This window comes from Equus asinus, chromosome 1 (genome assembly GCF_041296235.1).
Source record: "Equus asinus isolate D_3611 breed Donkey chromosome 1, EquAss-T2T_v2, whole genome shotgun sequence".
In the NCBI taxonomy this organism is placed as follows: domain Eukaryota; kingdom Metazoa; phylum Chordata; class Mammalia; order Perissodactyla; family Equidae; genus Equus; species Equus asinus.
The window spans coordinates 125,150,951-125,169,232 of NC_091790.1; the positions used below are offsets into that span (position 1 = coordinate 125,150,951).

Below are 18,282 nucleotides of genomic sequence, written 5' to 3' on the forward strand. Positions count from 1 at the left end.
CTGTCTCCCTCCCCTGCCGTCCCCTCCCTTGCTCCGGTGTTTCTTATTCGCCAAATTCTCCCCTTGCCGGCAGGCGACAACCAACGAGAGGACGGGAGCCTGCGGTATGTACTTAAGGGGAGACGGCAGAGTCCGTGGGCCCCCGCGTCCCCTTCCCCGTCCTAATCCATCTCCCACCACACCTCCCCGCAGCTTCCATCCCGAACTCACGTGCCGCCCGGGGACAGTCCCCCTGCGGAAGCAGGAGCAGGAGCAGGAGCAGGAGCAGGAGCAGGAGCAGGAGCAGGAGGCCCGGAGTGAACTTGATGCCCGCCGTCCACCCCATTGCTACCTGCAGCGGGGACGGGGACCCAGCTGCGCGCAGAGCCCGGTAGGCTGTCAGGCAACCTGGGTACCCCCTGGCGCGAGAGCGCGGACCGGACTTGACCACTGGAGCTCTCAAGGCCCGCCCTCACTGGCCGCGGCGCGTCGCCTCCGCCGCCTCGCCCCGCCCCCGTCGCCTCGCCCCGCCCCGGACCGCCCGGCTCCTCCCCTGCGCGACCTGGACCGGCTCCTTCTCCCCTGGCAGGCGCTGCTCGGCGGTGCTGCCCAAACGGATGCGGAACCCGGGCTCTGCGGATTCCGCCCCACTCACCATGCCGCTTGGCCCGGCGCCACCCAGCCCTGCCTCGCCTGGTCTGGATTTGGTGATGCTCTTGTTACATTATTTCCAGGCCCCTCCTCAGCCCTTCTTTCCCGAACCTCCTCCTGGCCCTCCTGTCTCTATTCCACATTCACAATCATTGCTGGTCTTCTTAAATGAGGCAAGATTTTCCTTCTCGAGAACACTCCGGTTTTAGAAAAAGGGGCTGAACACAGCCCTTAGCTGTCCTGTCATCGACGGTACGTTTTCTAGTAGTTTTGATCCCAGTGGAGCGCAAGACCTTTTGGTAAACACAATAACTCCCCTTTGCGAAGGTTTGGGGTGCTGTGTTCCAAATTTGTATTTCCAAGTTTCTGTGGCACAAAGGGATTCAAAGCGGCTCTTTCTGTGAGAACACAGCCCTGAACTCCAGCCTGTTGACTTGGGTCTGCAAGGCATTCCCAGCCCTCCTCCCCGGGTTAGACCCAGGCCCCTCTCCTCTTAGCCCCCTGGAGGAGTCCCCTTCCCCTTGACACATACTGTGGAGCCACCATGCAGCTCTCACTCAAATGTGAGTCCTGCCCCTGACTTGTGTGCCTGCTGTCCCCACCCCACCTCCCACTGGGCCCAAAGAGACTCTCCCAAACAGGGATTCTGGTCTGAGTCAGGCCTGACTTTGTTAAACCTCTTTAGCATCAACAGGCCCTAAGCCTTGGGGTTGGCCCCTCCCCTTTTCTTCTAGCCTTTCCAGTGAAGAGATATATGAACTCAGGGGTTAGCTTGTGAAAGTTATTGCTTCCAAGTTATATGAAATCGAAAGAAAAGCTCATGTTTTAAACTTACAGAACACAAGACTCAACCCACAGTAAGTGAAATAAGCCCATTCAACACAGCAGGTTAGGTCCTCAGGAAATACAGATATAAAACTATCAATAAAACTGTAAAGTATCTGTATTTAAATCATTAAAGCATAAGGAATGAATAAAAACATTTCAAATAATGAGACGCTATCATAAAAGACCAGCTATATTTGAAATAGAACCAGACAAAACTTCTAACAATAAAAGTTTAAAATTAAAAACTCAACTTATTGGTGAACCAGCGTATTAGACCTAGTTTCAATAGAGCATCAGTGAACTGGATGATTAATTTGAAAACTCATTCAAAATTGAGTGGTGAGAGTTTCATTCTGAAACTAAAGAGAGAGGTAGAAAATAGGGATCCACAATGAAATGGTCCAACTGACATCTAACAGGGCTTCCAAAAGCAGAGAAGAGAGAAAATGAGGGAGAGGAAACTTTCAAAGAGCTAATAGCTAAGTATTTTCCAGATTTTGTGAAAGACATTAATCTTCCATTTCTGGAAACACAATAAATCCCAAGTAGGAAATATAAAGATCAGTTCGCTCCTAGGCACGTTGTGGTGAAATTGCACAATATCTTCAAGATCTTCAAAGAGAAGAACTTGAAGAAGGAAAAATTGTAAAGCAACCTTTGATAAGATTCTCCTCAATGGAAAGGCAATGAAATTGACAACAGATTTCTAATTAGTTTTGAAAAATTCCCAGCCATTATCTCTTCAAAAACAGCTTCTCCCTTTTTGTCTCTTACCTCTCCCTTTAGGATTCCAATTAATGTGTGGTAAACCTTCTCATGTGTCTGCTATGTCTCTTCTCTTTCTTCTGGATTTTTCCACCCTTTTGTCTTTCTGTACCTCATTCTACATAATTTTTTCTGATGGTCATTCCAGTTGACCAGCTCTCTCCTTGGGTATGTTATGTATAAGCTGCTACTAAAGGGATCCACTTAGTTGTTAATTTCAGTTACTCAATTTTACGGTTTTGGATTATTCCATAATTCAAATATCCTCTATCACTTTTATATAATTTCCAATTCTATATTGAATTTTTCATCTTTTTCTTAGCTCATTAAACATAGTAAGCATAGTTATTTTAAAATACCTGCCTGATAATTCTAAAATCTAAAGCTGCAAGATCTAACAGGTAGTCTTAGCCACATTTGGCTGTTGAGCACTTGAAGTGTGGGTAGCCCAAACTGAGATGTACTGTAGTGTAAAAGGCAAACCAGATTTCAAAGATTTAGCATAAAAATGTCTCATTATTATTTTTTAATATTGATTACATGTTATAATAATAACTGAGGTTAAATAAAATCTTGAGTCATATATACTGAGTTAAAGAAAAGTATTTAGAGATCCCGTCAAGATGGTGGTGTAGGCGGACTCTGAACTCACCTCTTCCCACGAACACAACCAGGTTACAACTATTCTTGGAAAAATTACCCCAGAGAGAGAACAGAAAACTGGATAAAAAGAATCCCCACAACAGGGACAGTCCTGACCGAGGTGGAAGAGGCAGAAATTCCTTCTGGACAGAAAAAAGCCACCTTTGCAAGCTGTGGAGCTTCACAATGGGCTGGGAGCAAACCTAAGGTGTGCAGCCTTCCCTGGAGGAGCAGGGGACCTGAGCAGGGGTGTATTACTGCTATGAGCATCCTTCAGACACAGCACAGCTGAGACAGGTGTCATAGTATCTGCCTTCACTGGCTGTTAAGTGCAATGGGGGAATACTCTCAGAAAAGCTATAGGACATAAGCAGAATAACACAGCTCTTAAAGGGACCAGACACAAATTCACCCATCTCAGAAAGCAAACTAAAATCACCATAAAGAAAAGTGTGCAGTCCTTTGGTGAAAAGAGACTTACCTGGTAGCCTCTGGGTGCATCTCAGTGAGAGGTGAGACCTCTCCAGAGACTGAGACATTGGTGGCAGCCATTGTTGTGACATAGTACAGGTGTGGTGACACAGACGCTGGCAGACTCCATTGGAGTTCTTCTCCTGGTCTGTTAGCCCAGGGGTCTGCCACATCTACCAGAGCACAGATTTAATCCAGCTCAGCCAGGGCAGGGAGCCCACCCTAAGGACTGGCCCCACTCAACAGCAAGCCCTCAGGCTACTTGGCCTGCATTGACTGAGTGCCTCAATCCTCTGCAGGCAGGTGAGTGTGTCTGCCTCTGTGGGGCAGGGACTGCATGAGGAGCAGGTGGAGTGTGTGGGGCACTGGTGGAGTGTGTGGGAGCCTCTGTAGTAGGGTAACTGGGCATGCTCCAGGAGGTCAGGAAGTGTGAAAGGGCCAGGAGTATGTTGACGATGTGTGTGGACCTATGGAGGGTGGGGCTTATCAGTGGCAGAAGACCTATGCTTCACAAACAGCCTGATAGGGGATCAGCCCTGCTTTCCAAAGACTGGAACAGTTGGGTGCTCCCATGCCTGGGGCCAGCCCCACTTAGCTGCAATCCTGAGAGGGCTGACAACAGCCTTGCAGGCCTGATGCCTACAGCAATTGTAAGTCTTTGAGCCTAGCAACCAGCCACACTGGGTGCCTACTCACTTAACAGAATAACTGCAACAGGAGTGTGCCATTAGACCTTGTAGCCAACTGTGCTGGGGCTCCTGGTACCCAATTTACAAACAGCTGGCTGGGGGGAAATGGCTAGATTCAGTGGGTACCTGCAATAAGAGCAACCCTACCACAGCAGGAGGACACGTGTATCCCACACTGGGGTCATTCCTGGAACATTTGGACTGGTGACAAAAGGGGAGCACACTGCTGGGCCTCAAAAGGCGTCTCTTACATAAGGCCACTTCTTCAAGATTAGCAGACGTAGCAGACTCACATAATACATAGGTATAAGTGCAGAGAAAGAGACAAAATGAGGAGGCAAAGGAATGTGTTCCAAGCAAAGGAACAGGACAAAACCCCAGAAAAAGAACTAAATGAAATGGAAATAAGAAATCTACCTGACAAAGAGTGCAAACAAAAGTCATAAGGATGTTCACTGATCTTGGGAGAAGATTGAATGAACACAGTGAGAACATCAACAAAGAACTGGAAAATATAAAAAGGAACCAATCAGAAATGAAGAATACAGTACTGGAAATGAAAAATTCACTGGAGGGACTCAATAGCAGAGTACATGATACAGAAAAATGGATCAGTGAGCTGGACCAAAGACTAGAGGAAATCACCCAAGCTGAACAGATAACAGAAAAAAGAATTTAAAAGAATGAGAATGGTCTAAGGAAACTCTGGGATAATATCAAGTGCACTACCATTGGTAATATAGGTGTCCCAGAAGGAGAAGAGAGAGACAAAGAGGCAGAGAAGCTATCTGAAGAAATAATAGCTGAAAAGTTTCCTAACCTAAGGAAGGAAACAGACATCCAAGTACAGGAAGCATAGAGAGCACCAAACAAGATAAACCCCAAGAGGCCCACACCAAGACACATTATAATTAAAATGTCCAAAATGAAAGATAAAGAGAGAATCCTAAAAGCTGTGAGAGAAAGGCAACAAGGATACAAAGGAAACCCCATAAGGCTATCAGCTGACTTCTCAGCTGAAATCCCACAAGCTAGATGTGATTGGCACAATATATTTAAAGTGCTGAAAATAAAAAACATACAGCCAAAAGTACTCTACCTGGCAAGGTTATCATTCAGCAAGGAAGGAGAGATAAAGAGCTTTGCAGACAAGCAAAAGTTAAAGGAGTTTATCACCAAGAAAGCAGTTCTACAAGAAATGCTAAAGGGACTTCTTTAAGTGGGAAAGAAAAGATCACAATCAGGAATAAGAAAATTATCAAAAAAAAAAAAACCAACACAGACAATAAAATCACTGGTAAAGTCAAAAATACAGTAAAGGTAGCAGATCAACCACCAATGAAGATAATATGGAAGTCAAAAGACAGAAGTACTAAAATTACCTATTTCAATGATAAGAGGGTAATGGGTAGACACACACAAAATGAGAGATTAGATATGATTTCAAAACATAAAACGTGGGAGGAGGGGAGAAAAAGAGTAGAACTTTTGAAAGAGGCCGAACTAAAGAGACTATCAACTCAATATAGATTGCTATATAAGTAGAATATTGCATATGAACCTCATGGTAATCACAAGCCAGAGACTTACAATAAATACATAAATAATTAAGAGAATGGAACCCAAACATAATACTAAAGATAGCCATCAAACCACACGGGAAGAGAGCAAGAGAAGAAGAAAGGAACAGAGAAGAAGTACTAAAACACCCAGAAAAAAAAACAAACTGGCAATAAATACAAAAATGTCAATGGGCTGAATTCTCAAATCAAAAGGCATAGGGTGGCTGATTGGATAAAAAAACAAGACCCATGTATATGCTGCATACAAGAGGAACACTTCAGACCTAAAGACACTCACAAACTGAAAGTAAAGGGGTGGAAAATGTACTCCATGCAAATGGCAAAGAAAAGAAAGCTGGTACAATACTTACATCAAACAAAACAGACTTTAAAAGACAACTGTAAGAAGAGACAAAGAAGGGCACTACATAATGATAAAGGGAACAATTAAACAAGAGGACATGACACTTGTAAATATCCATGCACCCAACATAGAAGCAGCTAAATATATAAAGCAATTATTAACAGACATAAAAGGAGAAATAGACAGTAACACAATAATAGTAGGAGACTTTAACACTCTACTTACACCAATGGATAGATCATCCAAACAGAAGATCAATAAGGAAATATTGGTCTTAAATGACACATTTGACCAGATGGACTTAGTAGATATATATAGACTATTCTATCCAAAAACCACAGAATATACATTCTTTTCAAATTCCCATGGAACTTTCTCCAGGACTGATCACACATTAGGCCAAAAAACAAGTCGAAATAAATTTAAGAAGATCAAAATAATACCAAGCATCTTTTCTGACCACAAAGGTATGAAACTAGAAACCAACTACAGGAAGAAAATCTAGAAATATGTGGCGATTAAACAAAATGCTACTGAACAACGATTGGATCAATGAAGAAACCAAAGGAGAAATCAAATATACCTTGAGACAAATGAAAATGAAAATACAACATGCCAAAATCTATGGGATACAGCAAAGGCGGTTCTAAGAGGGAAGTTTATAGCAATTCAGGCCTATTCATCAAAGTAGAAAAATCCCAAATGAACAAACTCACAGTGCAACTAAAGAAACTGGAAAAAGAAGAGTAAAGAAATCCCAAAATCAGCAAAAGGAAGGCAATAATAAAAATCAGAAGAGAAATAAATGAAACAGAGACTAAAAAAACAATAGAAAGTATCAATGAAACCAAGAGCTGGTTCTTGGAAAAGATAAACAAAATTGATAAACCTTTAGCTAGACTCACCAAGAAAAAAAGAGAGAAGGCTCAAATAAATAAAACGAGAAATGAAAGAGGAGAAATTACAACAGACAACTCAGAAATGCAAAAGATTAAAAGAGAATACCACGAAAAGCTATATGCCAACAAATTGGATAATCTAGAAGAAATGGATAAAATCTTAGAATCACACAGCCTTCCAAAACTGAATCAAAGAGAAATAGAGAATTTGAATAGACCAATCACCAGTAAAGAGAAACAGCAATCAAAAACCTCCTCAAAAATAAAAGTCCAGGACCAGATGACTTCCCTGGTGAATTCTGCCAAACACTCAAAGAATATTGAATACCTATCCTTCTAAAACTCTTCCAAAAATTTGAAGAGGAGGGGAAACTTCCTAACTCATTCTCCGAAGCCAACGTTACCCTGATACCAAAACCAGACAAGGAAAACACAAAGAAAGAAAATTATAGGTCAATATCACTGAGGAACATTGACACAAAAATCCTCAACAAAACACTAGCAAATCGAATACAACAATACATTAAGATGATCACATCATGATCAAGTGGGATTTATTCCAGGGATGCAGGGATGGTTCAACATCTGCAAATCAATCAACGTGATATACTACATTAACAAAATGAAAGATAAAAATCACATGATCATCTCAGTAGATGCAGAGAAAGCATTTGACAAGATACAGCATCCATTTACGATAAAAACTCTAAATAAAATGGGTATAGAAGAAAAATACCTCAACATAATAAAGGCCATATATGATAAACCCACAGCTAATATCATTCTCAATGGAGAAAAACTTAAAGCTATCCGTCTAAGAACAGGAACCAGACAAGGATGCCCACTTTCACCACTCTTATTTAACATAGTATTAGAAGTCCTAGGCAGAGAATCAGGCAAAGAAAAGAAATAAAAGGGATCCAAATTGGAAAGGAGGAGTGAAACTGTCACTATGTGCAGACAACATGATTTTATATATAGAAAACCCTAAAGAATCCACTAAAATATTTTAGAAATAATAAAAGAATACAGTCAAGTTGCAGCATACAATATCAAGATACAAAAATTAGTTGCATATCTATGCACTAAGAACGAAGTAGCAAAAAGAGAAATTAAGAATGCAATCCAATTTACAATTGCAACAAAAAGAATGAAATACCTAGCAGTAGACTTAACCAACACGGTGAAAGATCTGTGCACCAAAAACTATAAAACAATGCTGAACATGATTGAAGAACACACAAACAAATGGAAAGATATTCTGTGCTCTTGGATTGGAAGAATTAACATAGTTAAAATGTCCATACTTCCTAAAGCAATCTATAGGTTCATTGCAATCCCAAGCAAAGTTCCAACAATATTTTTCACAGAAATAGAACAAGGAATCCTAAAATTTACATGGAACAACAAAAGACCCCAAATAGCCAAAGCAATCCTGAGGAAAAAGAACAAAGCTGGAGGTATCACACTCCCTGATTTCAAAATACACTACAAACCTATAGTAACCAAAACAGCATGGCACTGGGACAAAAACAGACACATAGATCAACAGAACAGAATCAAGAGCCCAGAAATAAACCCACACATTTATGGACAGCTAATATTTGACAAGGGAGCCAAGAGCATACAATGGAGAAAGGAGAGTCTCTTCAATAAATGGCTTTGGGAAAACTGGACAGCCACATGCAAAAGAAGAAAAGTAGGACATTATCTTACACCATGCACAAAAATCAACTCAAAATGGATTAAAGACTTGAATGTAAGATCTGAAACCATGAAGCTTCTAGAAGACACAGGCAGTACGCTCTTTGACATTGGTCTTAGCAGGAGCTTTTCAAATACCATGTTTGACCAGGCAAGGTAAACAATAGAAGAAAATAAATGGGACTACATCAAACTAAAAATCCTCTGCACAGCAAAAGAAACCATCAACGAAAAGAAAAGACAACTTAACAACTGGGAGAAGATATTTGCAAAGCATATATCAGAAAAGGGGTTAACATCCAAAATATACGGAGAACTCATACATCTCAACAAAAAAACTCCCTAACAACCCAATTAAAAAATGGGCAAAAGGCCTGAACAGAGATTTCTCCAAAGAAGATTTACAGATGGCCAACAGGCACATGAAAAGAGGTTCAACATCATTAACCATCAGGGAAATGTAAATCGAAATTACAATGAGATATCATCTCACTCCCGTCAGAATGGCTAGAGTTAACAGGACAGGAAACAACAAGTGTTGGAGAGGATGTGGAGAGAAGGGAAGCTTCATACACTGCTGGTGGGAGTGCAGACTGGTGCAGCCACTCTGGAAAATAGTATGGAGTTTCCTCAGGAAAGCAAGAATAGAACTACCATATGATCCATTTATTCCACTGCTGGATATTTATCCAAAGAACTTGAAAACTCAAATGCATAAAGATACATGCACCCCAGTGTTCACTGCAGCATTATTCACAATAGCCAAGACTTGGAAGCAACCTAGGTGCCCATCAAGGGACAGATGGATAAAGAAGATGTGGTGTATATACACAATGCAATACTATTCAGCTATAAGAAATGATGAAATCTGTCCATTTGTGACAACATGGATGGACCTTGAGGGTATCATGCTGAGTGAAATAAGAGGGAGAAAGTCAAATTAATATATGACCTCACTCATAAGTAGAAGATGAAAACAATGAAAAACAAACACATAGCAATGGAGACTGGATTAGTGGTTATCAGAGGGGAAGGGGGGAGGGGGGAGGGAGGAAAGGGTGATTAGGCCCATGTGTGGTGATGGATTGTAATTAGTCTTTGGGTGGTGAACATGATGTAATCTACACAGAAATCGAAATATATTACAATGTACGCCTGAAAAAAAAGAAGGAAAAGTATTTAAAATATTAATGTCACTTGTTGCCTTTCACTTTTTTAATGTGGTTACCTGGAAATTTAAAGTTACATACAGGCATTCCTCAATTTATTGCACTTCACTTTATTGCATGTTGTAGATAGTGCATTTCTTACAAGACCCTCCACCAGCAAACAATTCTGACTCACTAAGGGCTCAGATGATAATTAGCATTTTTTAACCATAAAGTAGTTTTGAGTTAAGGTGTGTACATTGTACTTTTAGCATAATGTATTGCGCACTTAATAGACTACAGTATAGTGTAAACACAACCTTTATGTGCACTGGGAAATGAGAAAACTTCGTGTGACTCGCTTTATTGCGATATTAGCTTTATTGTGGTGGTCTGAAACTAAATACACATCTCTGAGTTATGCCTGTATGTGGCTCACATTATGGCTTGCAGTGTAATTCTATCAGAGCACTGATCTAGAGCTCCTGATTTCTGTTTCTATTGTATGTTTCTCCCGGTGCTCATTCTTGTTGTCTTATCCCCTCATGTATTTGGTTATCCTTGTGCGTTTGCTGGGGATTGTGTTTTACAAATGGCTGCAGAAAGAATTAGAAGTCTAAGATATTTCCTTCCTCCAGAAATGACTTTCAGTTGCTTGTAACAGGCACTTGGCAGCTATAAATACAGAATCACTTCCATTGCACTTCCGGAATTGAGATATTTTGGCCACGCAGAAGCTTTGAGGCTGGACTGCAGTCTGTTTGAGAACCTGCAGTTCCGCCTTACCACCAGGGCCCAGCCCCTCAGGATCCCTACCCAAAAAGCAGGGAGTTTATCAGGGCCCCACCCTTGGCAGCCACACACTTCAATATTTGTTTGCTTTGCCCCATGAAATTGTCCAAAGCCTGCATAACCCACCAAAAGAGCTACTCCTTCTATGACCAAAAAGCTGCTGGTTTTATTCCCACACCACATGGCCACAATTATGAAGCCACCATGCAAGGTAGGAAACCACTGTAATCAAGAAGTCACCACAATCAGAAGCCACAGCTGCTATTGCTGGCTCTGGGACCACACTGTGCCTGTGATGATCTGCACAAATGGATGCCATGTGCCATGTGCCCTGCTCTCAACATGTCAGAGCCCATGACCAGTACCTAGGATCTCTGCTAATGCTGCTGCAGAAAAAACAGATGTTTCCATAACCGGGCTTGGCAGCAGGAGAAACTGAAGCCTGGTCTCTGCTCTAAATCAGCTCCATTTGAGTGACAGAATCTAAATCACATCCAGGACTCTGGTCGTGAAGGATTCTGGGAAATGTAGTTTTTAATTTCCACGTAGCATAGGAAGGTACACTAGAAAGATGATGGAGTGAGCGTTAAGTACCCCCTTTCCCCATCTACCCTGGGTACTCACAGTTATGATGCTATTTACTGTTTTTTTGGTGTTACTTCATGAGTTCAATGAACTGTTATAAGGCAAACACCCAACAACCACCATCCAGGTTAAGAAATAGAATTTTGTCAGCCACCCCTGCAGCTTCCTCAGGACCCCATCCCAACCTAACCTCCCCCTTTCCTCTGAAGTGACCACTTCCTTATGTTTGCACCCATGTGCAACCTTCCTAGACACTATTGTTTAGAGTTGCCCATTAGAGATTTCTCCCTTCACCTGTTTTTCCTCTTTTCATTCTAAAATATTTATTTAAAATTATAAGATATGCAAAATAATACTGTATCTTGCTTCTTGCTTACATACAATATATACATAAGTACATGCACATCGATATATCAATATCTATATATCTACATCTGTGTATAATATTTCTACGAAGGTGGTAAGACTAGTAGTGGCCTCATGCATGGGTTCTGGAATCAGGCTGCCTGGTTCAAAACCTGTATTTGTGTGGCCTGGAGCACACAAGTTTTCACAGCCTCTCTCTCAAAGCTTTTATTTCTCTATCTGTAAAATAGGTGTAATGATAGCACCTACTTCACAGCATTGCTGTGGGGCTCAGATAAGATAAGATAAGATACACTTAGCATAGCGCCTGGCTCCTGAGAGCACTGAGGAAATTTCAGCTCCTTTTTTTTAAGGTAGCAGAACATCCAGGTGCCAAACCCACCTCCTTATACCACCTTGACAAGGCACTTCATTCTCTGGGTCTTGATTTCCTTGTCTTTCTGATGAGGGAGTTGTCTTACACGCTCTGTAAGCTGAGCTCCTGAGCCAACATTCTCCAAGTTCATTCCTGGAGAAAGTGAGGCCCTCGAAGAAGTTCTTTATCAGCACTTTATTAAGTAAGCAGGTTGGAATGTCTGGTTTCAGGGCACTTTTATTAAAAAAAATTTTTTTTTAGAAAGTCTTGTGGTTCAACTTATCTCTAGATGCTCCTTAAGAGAAACATGATCAAACTCCCCCACGAAACACAAGGAAACAGGAAGCAAAGGCTGTGAGTTCAGTTGCTAAAATCAAGAATAATGTCAGAGGACAGTCCAGTTAAAGAGTGAGGTGGAAGAAAGTGAGGTTGAATGTGTCCACTCTTTGGGTGAGAAAAAAGTGTGAGCAGAGGCTGCTGGAGAAGGTGGTAGGACATTATCTTCCATGAAAACCAAGTGAAAAGCTGTCATTTAGTTTAGTCTTATGCTCCCCTGATGGGCACGCCTTGGGAGAGTGGTTCTGTGTGGTTTTGTTACCCTGATCTGGATTGTTGTCATAAAGCTTAAATGGTCACACTAGTAAAACCAAAACAAATAAGAAAAGCATAAACCTTTATCTTTTGCTATGTGTTCTTACACAATGGAAAGTGCTTCCAGGATTCTAGTATTTGGTGAATGAGAAAGTGTCCTGTTTACAGTGTCTGTCAGCACTACAGGCTTTCACGATCCTTAGGGGAGATGGCCCCTCGAAATGAATTAAGCTTGTGGCGGTATACACACAGGGACTTCAATCCCCAAGGAAAGTTTAGGTCCAAAGAAATACATGTTAGGACTATGATAAATACTGGAGATGGATGAAGATGGATGGGTAATAATTGAAATATAATTCATTGAAGTTATATTATTTAATTGAGCTATTTTTAATTCTCACAGTAATAATACATTTTAAAAATTGGAAATACAAGTAACTTCATAGAGACTAGAACCTCATGAACGTTAATTTCTACCCAGGGCTCTTAAATTATCTTCTCATGTTTGTTTATGTGACAATGGTTTCTCTTCTGTCCTATATTCTTTTTTCCCAGTTAATGTAATTTTAAGGGAATAAATAAAGTTCTTTATACAAATGAACTTTTATAATTCAATAAACTGGTCTCAGGTTCAGAAATAATGAAAATCAAGGCAAATGAATCCTTTCGTAGATAACAAAATGTTCCCATTAATGACTGCCCTCCGTCCTAATCTCAGCCCTGTGTGTTTAGACAATTGAAAGTCTGGAAATCCTCACCAGCTGTAAGTGGAGGTGACATGGTCATAGAGAGTAATGGCTATTCCAGCTCTGACATACAAAAATCCCCAAATCTGAGCCGATATCTGTACAGCGCCTCAGCTACTGCCATAAAAGGAAAAGCTTAAATACAATTGAAAATACCCTTTTGGTCGCCAATAGCTATGAAAAAAGCTTGGATACTTTGTATAGGAGTCGGACTAGACTTGCTTGGTGGTTAGTAAATGATGGAGTGATAGTTAACATCTAATCTGAAGGCCTAGTTTTGCATTTACTCTAAAGATCTGTGATACACTCATTGATTCAGATGTTACTTTCAGATGGATGACTCTCTGCCTGGCACGTGGCTGATCCTGTTACAAGGGACGCTTGGTTCCTGGACCAGGCTGGCGTGGGTGGAAGTGGAGGGTTTGCCCCATTTTGAGTTCACATAAATGCAAAAATCATTATTTTTAATTGTTCACTTCTCAGCACTCATTGCCACACCTGAGTGCGACTCCCCCTCTTTTTATTTGAAGGCCAAGTGCAGGAGTAGAAGATGTGGGGCAGAGATTTGAGATTGGTAATTCTCTGCATCTCACACTGGGGTGTGTGCACTGGTAGTACTCAGCTGAGTGTCAGGGAGGGCAAGAAACCACAGGAGAAGCCCGGGAATCGCCCCAGAGAATCCATTTTATAAAAACCTTATACAGGATAAGCTGACTAATTTATATTTCTATTAAAACAAATCCAAGGATATTGCAGGCTAGAATGAAGAACTGCACATGATTTTTGTCAGTGCAAATAAGGAACTTCAAAGAACTTTCTCTCTTGCCGAGGACCACTGTGGGCTGTGTTTCTTGGTCCTCAGGAGTGAAATGAACGCTTGCTCACATTCTCTGCCGTTAGCGGTACTAGGGGACACATTTGGAATTCTTGTTTAACAACCTCATTTGATGTCCAAGGAAATAAAACACAAGGAGTAAAGTTCCAATTGATGACCATGATTTGGGCTTCTTATATCTGCCTTCTTCGATTTAACCTTGGATATTTTTTCCCACTCCCAACCTCAGCCTTGACCAACTAGAAAATTCAGAGAATGCATGATCTAGTGGGAATGAAGAGCATGAGGTGGTCCGTGATTTTAGTCCCTCTCTGCCACTAACCACTGTGCAGTTGAGAAAGGAATTTGCTGTCTCAGTCCCTCAGCAATGAAGAAATGCTTTCGAGAATAAAGAAATCTGAATACCCGCCGTACTTGCCTTGTACGGTTGTTAGAAAGACCAAAGCAAGTAATAGATATGAAGTTAGCTTTGAAGTGCTGTAAAGAGAGATGGAGCCCAGTTTTCCACAAGTGGTGCCGAGGAAGCTGGATATCCACATGCAAGTGAACAAAGTTGGACCGTTACCTAATGTCATATACAAAAATTAACTCAAAGTGGCTGACAGTCCTAAATGTAACACCTAAAACAATAAAACTCAAGAAAACATAGCACAAAAGCTTCATGACATTGGATTTGCAATAATTTTTTGGATATGACACCAAATGCACAGGTAAAAACAAAAGAAAATAGACAAATTGGGCTTCATGAAAATTAAAAAAATTTGTGCATCAAAAGACACTAATCACAGAGAACAAAGGCAACCCACAGAGTGGGAAAACATATTTGCAAATCATATATCTGATGAGGGGTTAATATCTAGAATATAGAGAGAAATCCTAAAACTCAACACTAAAAAGATAACATGATTAAAAAATGGGCAAGGACTTGAACAGACTTTTCCCCAAAAAGGATAAACAAATGGCCAATAGGCACATGGAAAGATGTTCAACATCACTAATCATTTGGGGAAATGCCAATCAAAACTATAATGAGATCTCACCTCACACTCATTCAAATGGCTACTATCAGAAAACAAGTGTTGGTGAGGGTGTGGAGAAATTAGAACCCTGTGCACTGTTGGTGGGAAAGTAAAATGGTACAGCTGCTGTGGAAAGCAGTGCGGCAGTTCCTCAAAAAATTAAAAATAGAATTATCATATGATGCTGCAATTCCACTTCTGGGTATATAAAGAACTGAAAGCAGGGTCTTAAAGAGGTATTTGTATGCCACATTCATAGCAGCATTATTGACAATATCTAAACCATGAAAGCAACCTGTGTCCGTTGACAGATGAGTGGATAAGCAAGGTGTGCTATATACACACAATGGAATATTATTCAGCCTTAAAGAGGAAGGAAATTCTGCAATATGCTGCAACATAGATGGTCCGTAGGACATTACACACGGTGAAATAAGCCAGTCACAAAAAGACAAATGCCGTATGACTCCACTTATATGAGGAACTTTAGAGCAGTCAAAATCATAAAGACAGAGTATAATGGTGGTTGCCAGGGGCAGGAGGGAGAGGTGAATGGGGAGTTATTGTTGAATAGGTGTAGAATTTCAGTGTCACAAGATAAAAAGTTATGGGGATGGATGGTGGTGGTGGTCACACAACAATGTGAGTGTATTTAATACCACTGAACAGTACACAAAAATGATTTAGAAGGTAAATTTTGTGTATTTTACAACAATTAAAAAAAAATAAACAGAGACGGAGCCCAAACAACTAGAATCCAGTACTTGCAGGCACTTTGACAACGGACGGAAGTGGGTTTACCCTGAGCCATTCCGACTTCAGGCTAGTGTACTTACTCGGCTGCTGTTCCGTCTGGTGATCTGTGCTTGGTGACGCATCACTTCGCCTCCACGGCTAAGCTTTACTTTGTTCCTTGGCTTTGGGCTTCCTCCTGATTCTGGCTGCTGGATGCTGGAAACTCACACCCAGTCCACTAAGAAGGATGAGCAAGAGCAAGAATGAATCACCACTGACCCATCTCCCACAGTTGAGAGCCAAGACCTGCTGGAGGGTAAGACCCTGGGTGTGTGATTGTCAGCATTGCTCTCTAACCCTCTCAGGAACGTCATGAGGTTGGGTATAGGCCTTCACTCTTTTTATAGATGAAGAAATTGAAGACTACAGAAGTTTAAGTGCTTCACTCCTGTGCCCTTCTATGTGCAATGCCTCCCCAACTCTTGGCTGGTGAACTCCTGCCCCATTTATGACCCAGGTTCCTGTCACCTCCCCCAGGAGCCCTCCAGTTTGGGGACCCATCCCAGGTGCTCCTGTGATGTGGCACATGTGGTTCCTCACTTTTCTCCACAGGGTTTGTGCCTCTGTCCCCTGAGATTGATTGAGAGCGCCATGAGAGCAGGATCTGTGCATAGATGACTCCTTGTCCCTGTCACCTGGCACAGTCTGGCACAGGGAGTGCTGTGAAACCCAAGAGTAAATGAGTGAATGGATGCCTGAATGAATAAATAAATAATATTTTAAAATAGTGGGTCCTTTAGTGAGAAATTCATTCTGGTTTATAATCCCCTAGAACTTCTTATCACTCTCCCTCTTCACAGCTATTAACAGCCTTGGCGCCATCCCAGCTGGCAGGGGCTCAAATGTCACAGAGTCAATATTTAGAAGGGGAATTTGTTCAGATCCCGCTGGCTCCAGCCCAATCACAATATGTTAAACAAAGGCTCTGAATAGGAGAATCGCCAAATGCAATGAGGGACCTGAGATGGTGCATCAGCAGTCTCATGGTGATCTGATGGTGCCCTCTGGATTTGTAAGATCTGAACTCCTTCTGGTCTAGAAATGAACAGCACAGGATCCAAAGGCAGTCAACCATAAGGCAGAGTCATGTAACTGACCACACTCTCAGGGCCTCCTTGGGAGCATCATCTGCCTTCAGAAAAGAAACAGTGTTGGTCCAAGTGGCTCAGGAAATCCTGCGTCAGGTCTCCTGGGTCAGCTCCCCAGTCACTCCCCATCTTGAGCCCCACCCTCGCTGAGTGTCATGTATTTCCCCCCATCCATCACCCCCTCCCTGGGTCCACCAGCTTGTCCCAATCTCTTCCTCCCTTTACCTAATCACAGTCAGCCCCAGTCTCTAGTACCAACCATGTAAGATCAGGACTAGAGTGAGTAATGAATCAATCTGCTCCCTTTACTCAGGTCCTGATTCTCCTTCTGATGGGAGGGCCTAAAGGACCTGGTGGGAGCTCTGATGGAAGAGAAGGGCCTGCATCCTGACACCTGTAGCCTTGGGGAGGGCTGCAGGCAAACATCCTTCATTTCCTCCTCTCCCAGTCTCTTAGCTAGCAGCACACAGAGCTCTCAGTGTGATGGTCCCTCACCAGACTCCGTCCATCCCTGGTCCAGCTCAGCTGTGAGCATCAACAGCAGCTCAGTCCCACCTGTCTCCAGAGTGACCTCTGCTCCAGGGAGGGGTCACAGAGTGACTCAGGATCTGGGGTCTGCAGGAGGCTGGCTGCACGGTGCATGCAACATACTGAGCCAGAATTCACAGTGTTCCGTGGAGAACTGGCCTCCTCATCATCTCATCCTACACAGTTTTTACTGTTGGCTTTGTGCCTTACCTGCTGCGACCCGAGGCAGTTTCGGTGAGAAAGCAGCCCTGTACTCCAGCCATTTAGTTGAGTCTTCAAGGCCTTCCCAGCTCTCTTCCTGGAATTGGACCCACACCCTCTCATTTTAGCCCCCTGGATGAATCCATTTCCCTTGACACTTTACCTGGAGCCACCATGTGGCTCTTACCCAAATGTGAGTACTTCCCATGACTTGTGTGCCTGCTGTCCCCACACTGCCCTCCACTGGGCCCAAAGAGACTCTCCCAAACTGGGGATCTGGTCTGAGTCAGGCCTGACTTTGCTAACCCCCTTTAATATCAACAGGCCCTAAGCCTTGGGGTGAGCCCGTCCCCTTTCCCACTGGCCTTACCAGTGAAGAGATATCAGAATCCAGGGCTGAGCTCGGCCAAGCAGCTCTCAAGTGATATGAGGTCTTAGTCACCTTGTCTCATTCCCATGATGAGAAAGTTCAGTAAGGGGGCAGGGGTTGGGCTGAGAATCCACCTTTCCCCCAACCCTCACACAAGGCTGTCAGCTCTCAGTACCTGTTACCATAAAGGACTCAGCCTCGGAGGCCAAGGAGAAGAGCAGGTGAGCATGGTCACCGCGAGGACCCAGGTGATGGGCATGACGGCCGTGGCCCTGGATTGGGCTATAGCTGGGGCCATGGTTGGTGAGG

At 42.5% G+C, this 18,282-nt stretch overlaps 1 protein-coding gene across 20 annotated transcripts in view; it reads right to left on the reverse strand.

Moving 5' to 3' along the window:
* The window catches only part of LOC123285086 (UL16-binding protein 1-like), a 56,133-nt gene that overhangs the window by 35,663 nt on the left and 2,188 nt on the right, over window positions 1-18,282 (reverse strand). For 7 of the 20 annotated variants that reach the window (XM_070507114.1, XM_070507126.1, XM_070507187.1 and 4 more), the window contains exons 2-4: window positions 15,828-18,282; window positions 3,347-3,509; window positions 211-331 (exon numbers count right to left, since the gene is read on the reverse strand). In XM_070507114.1, the coding sequence (XP_070363215.1) occupies window positions 211-331; window positions 3,347-3,509; window positions 15,828-15,869 (326 nt within the window). In that variant the 5' untranslated portion in view covers window positions 15,870-18,282. Of the gene's footprint in view, window positions 1-210 lie in introns of all 20 variants that reach the window. The other 13 variants (XM_044768195.2, XM_070507176.1, XM_070507170.1 and 10 more) reach the window with 10 other exon arrangements.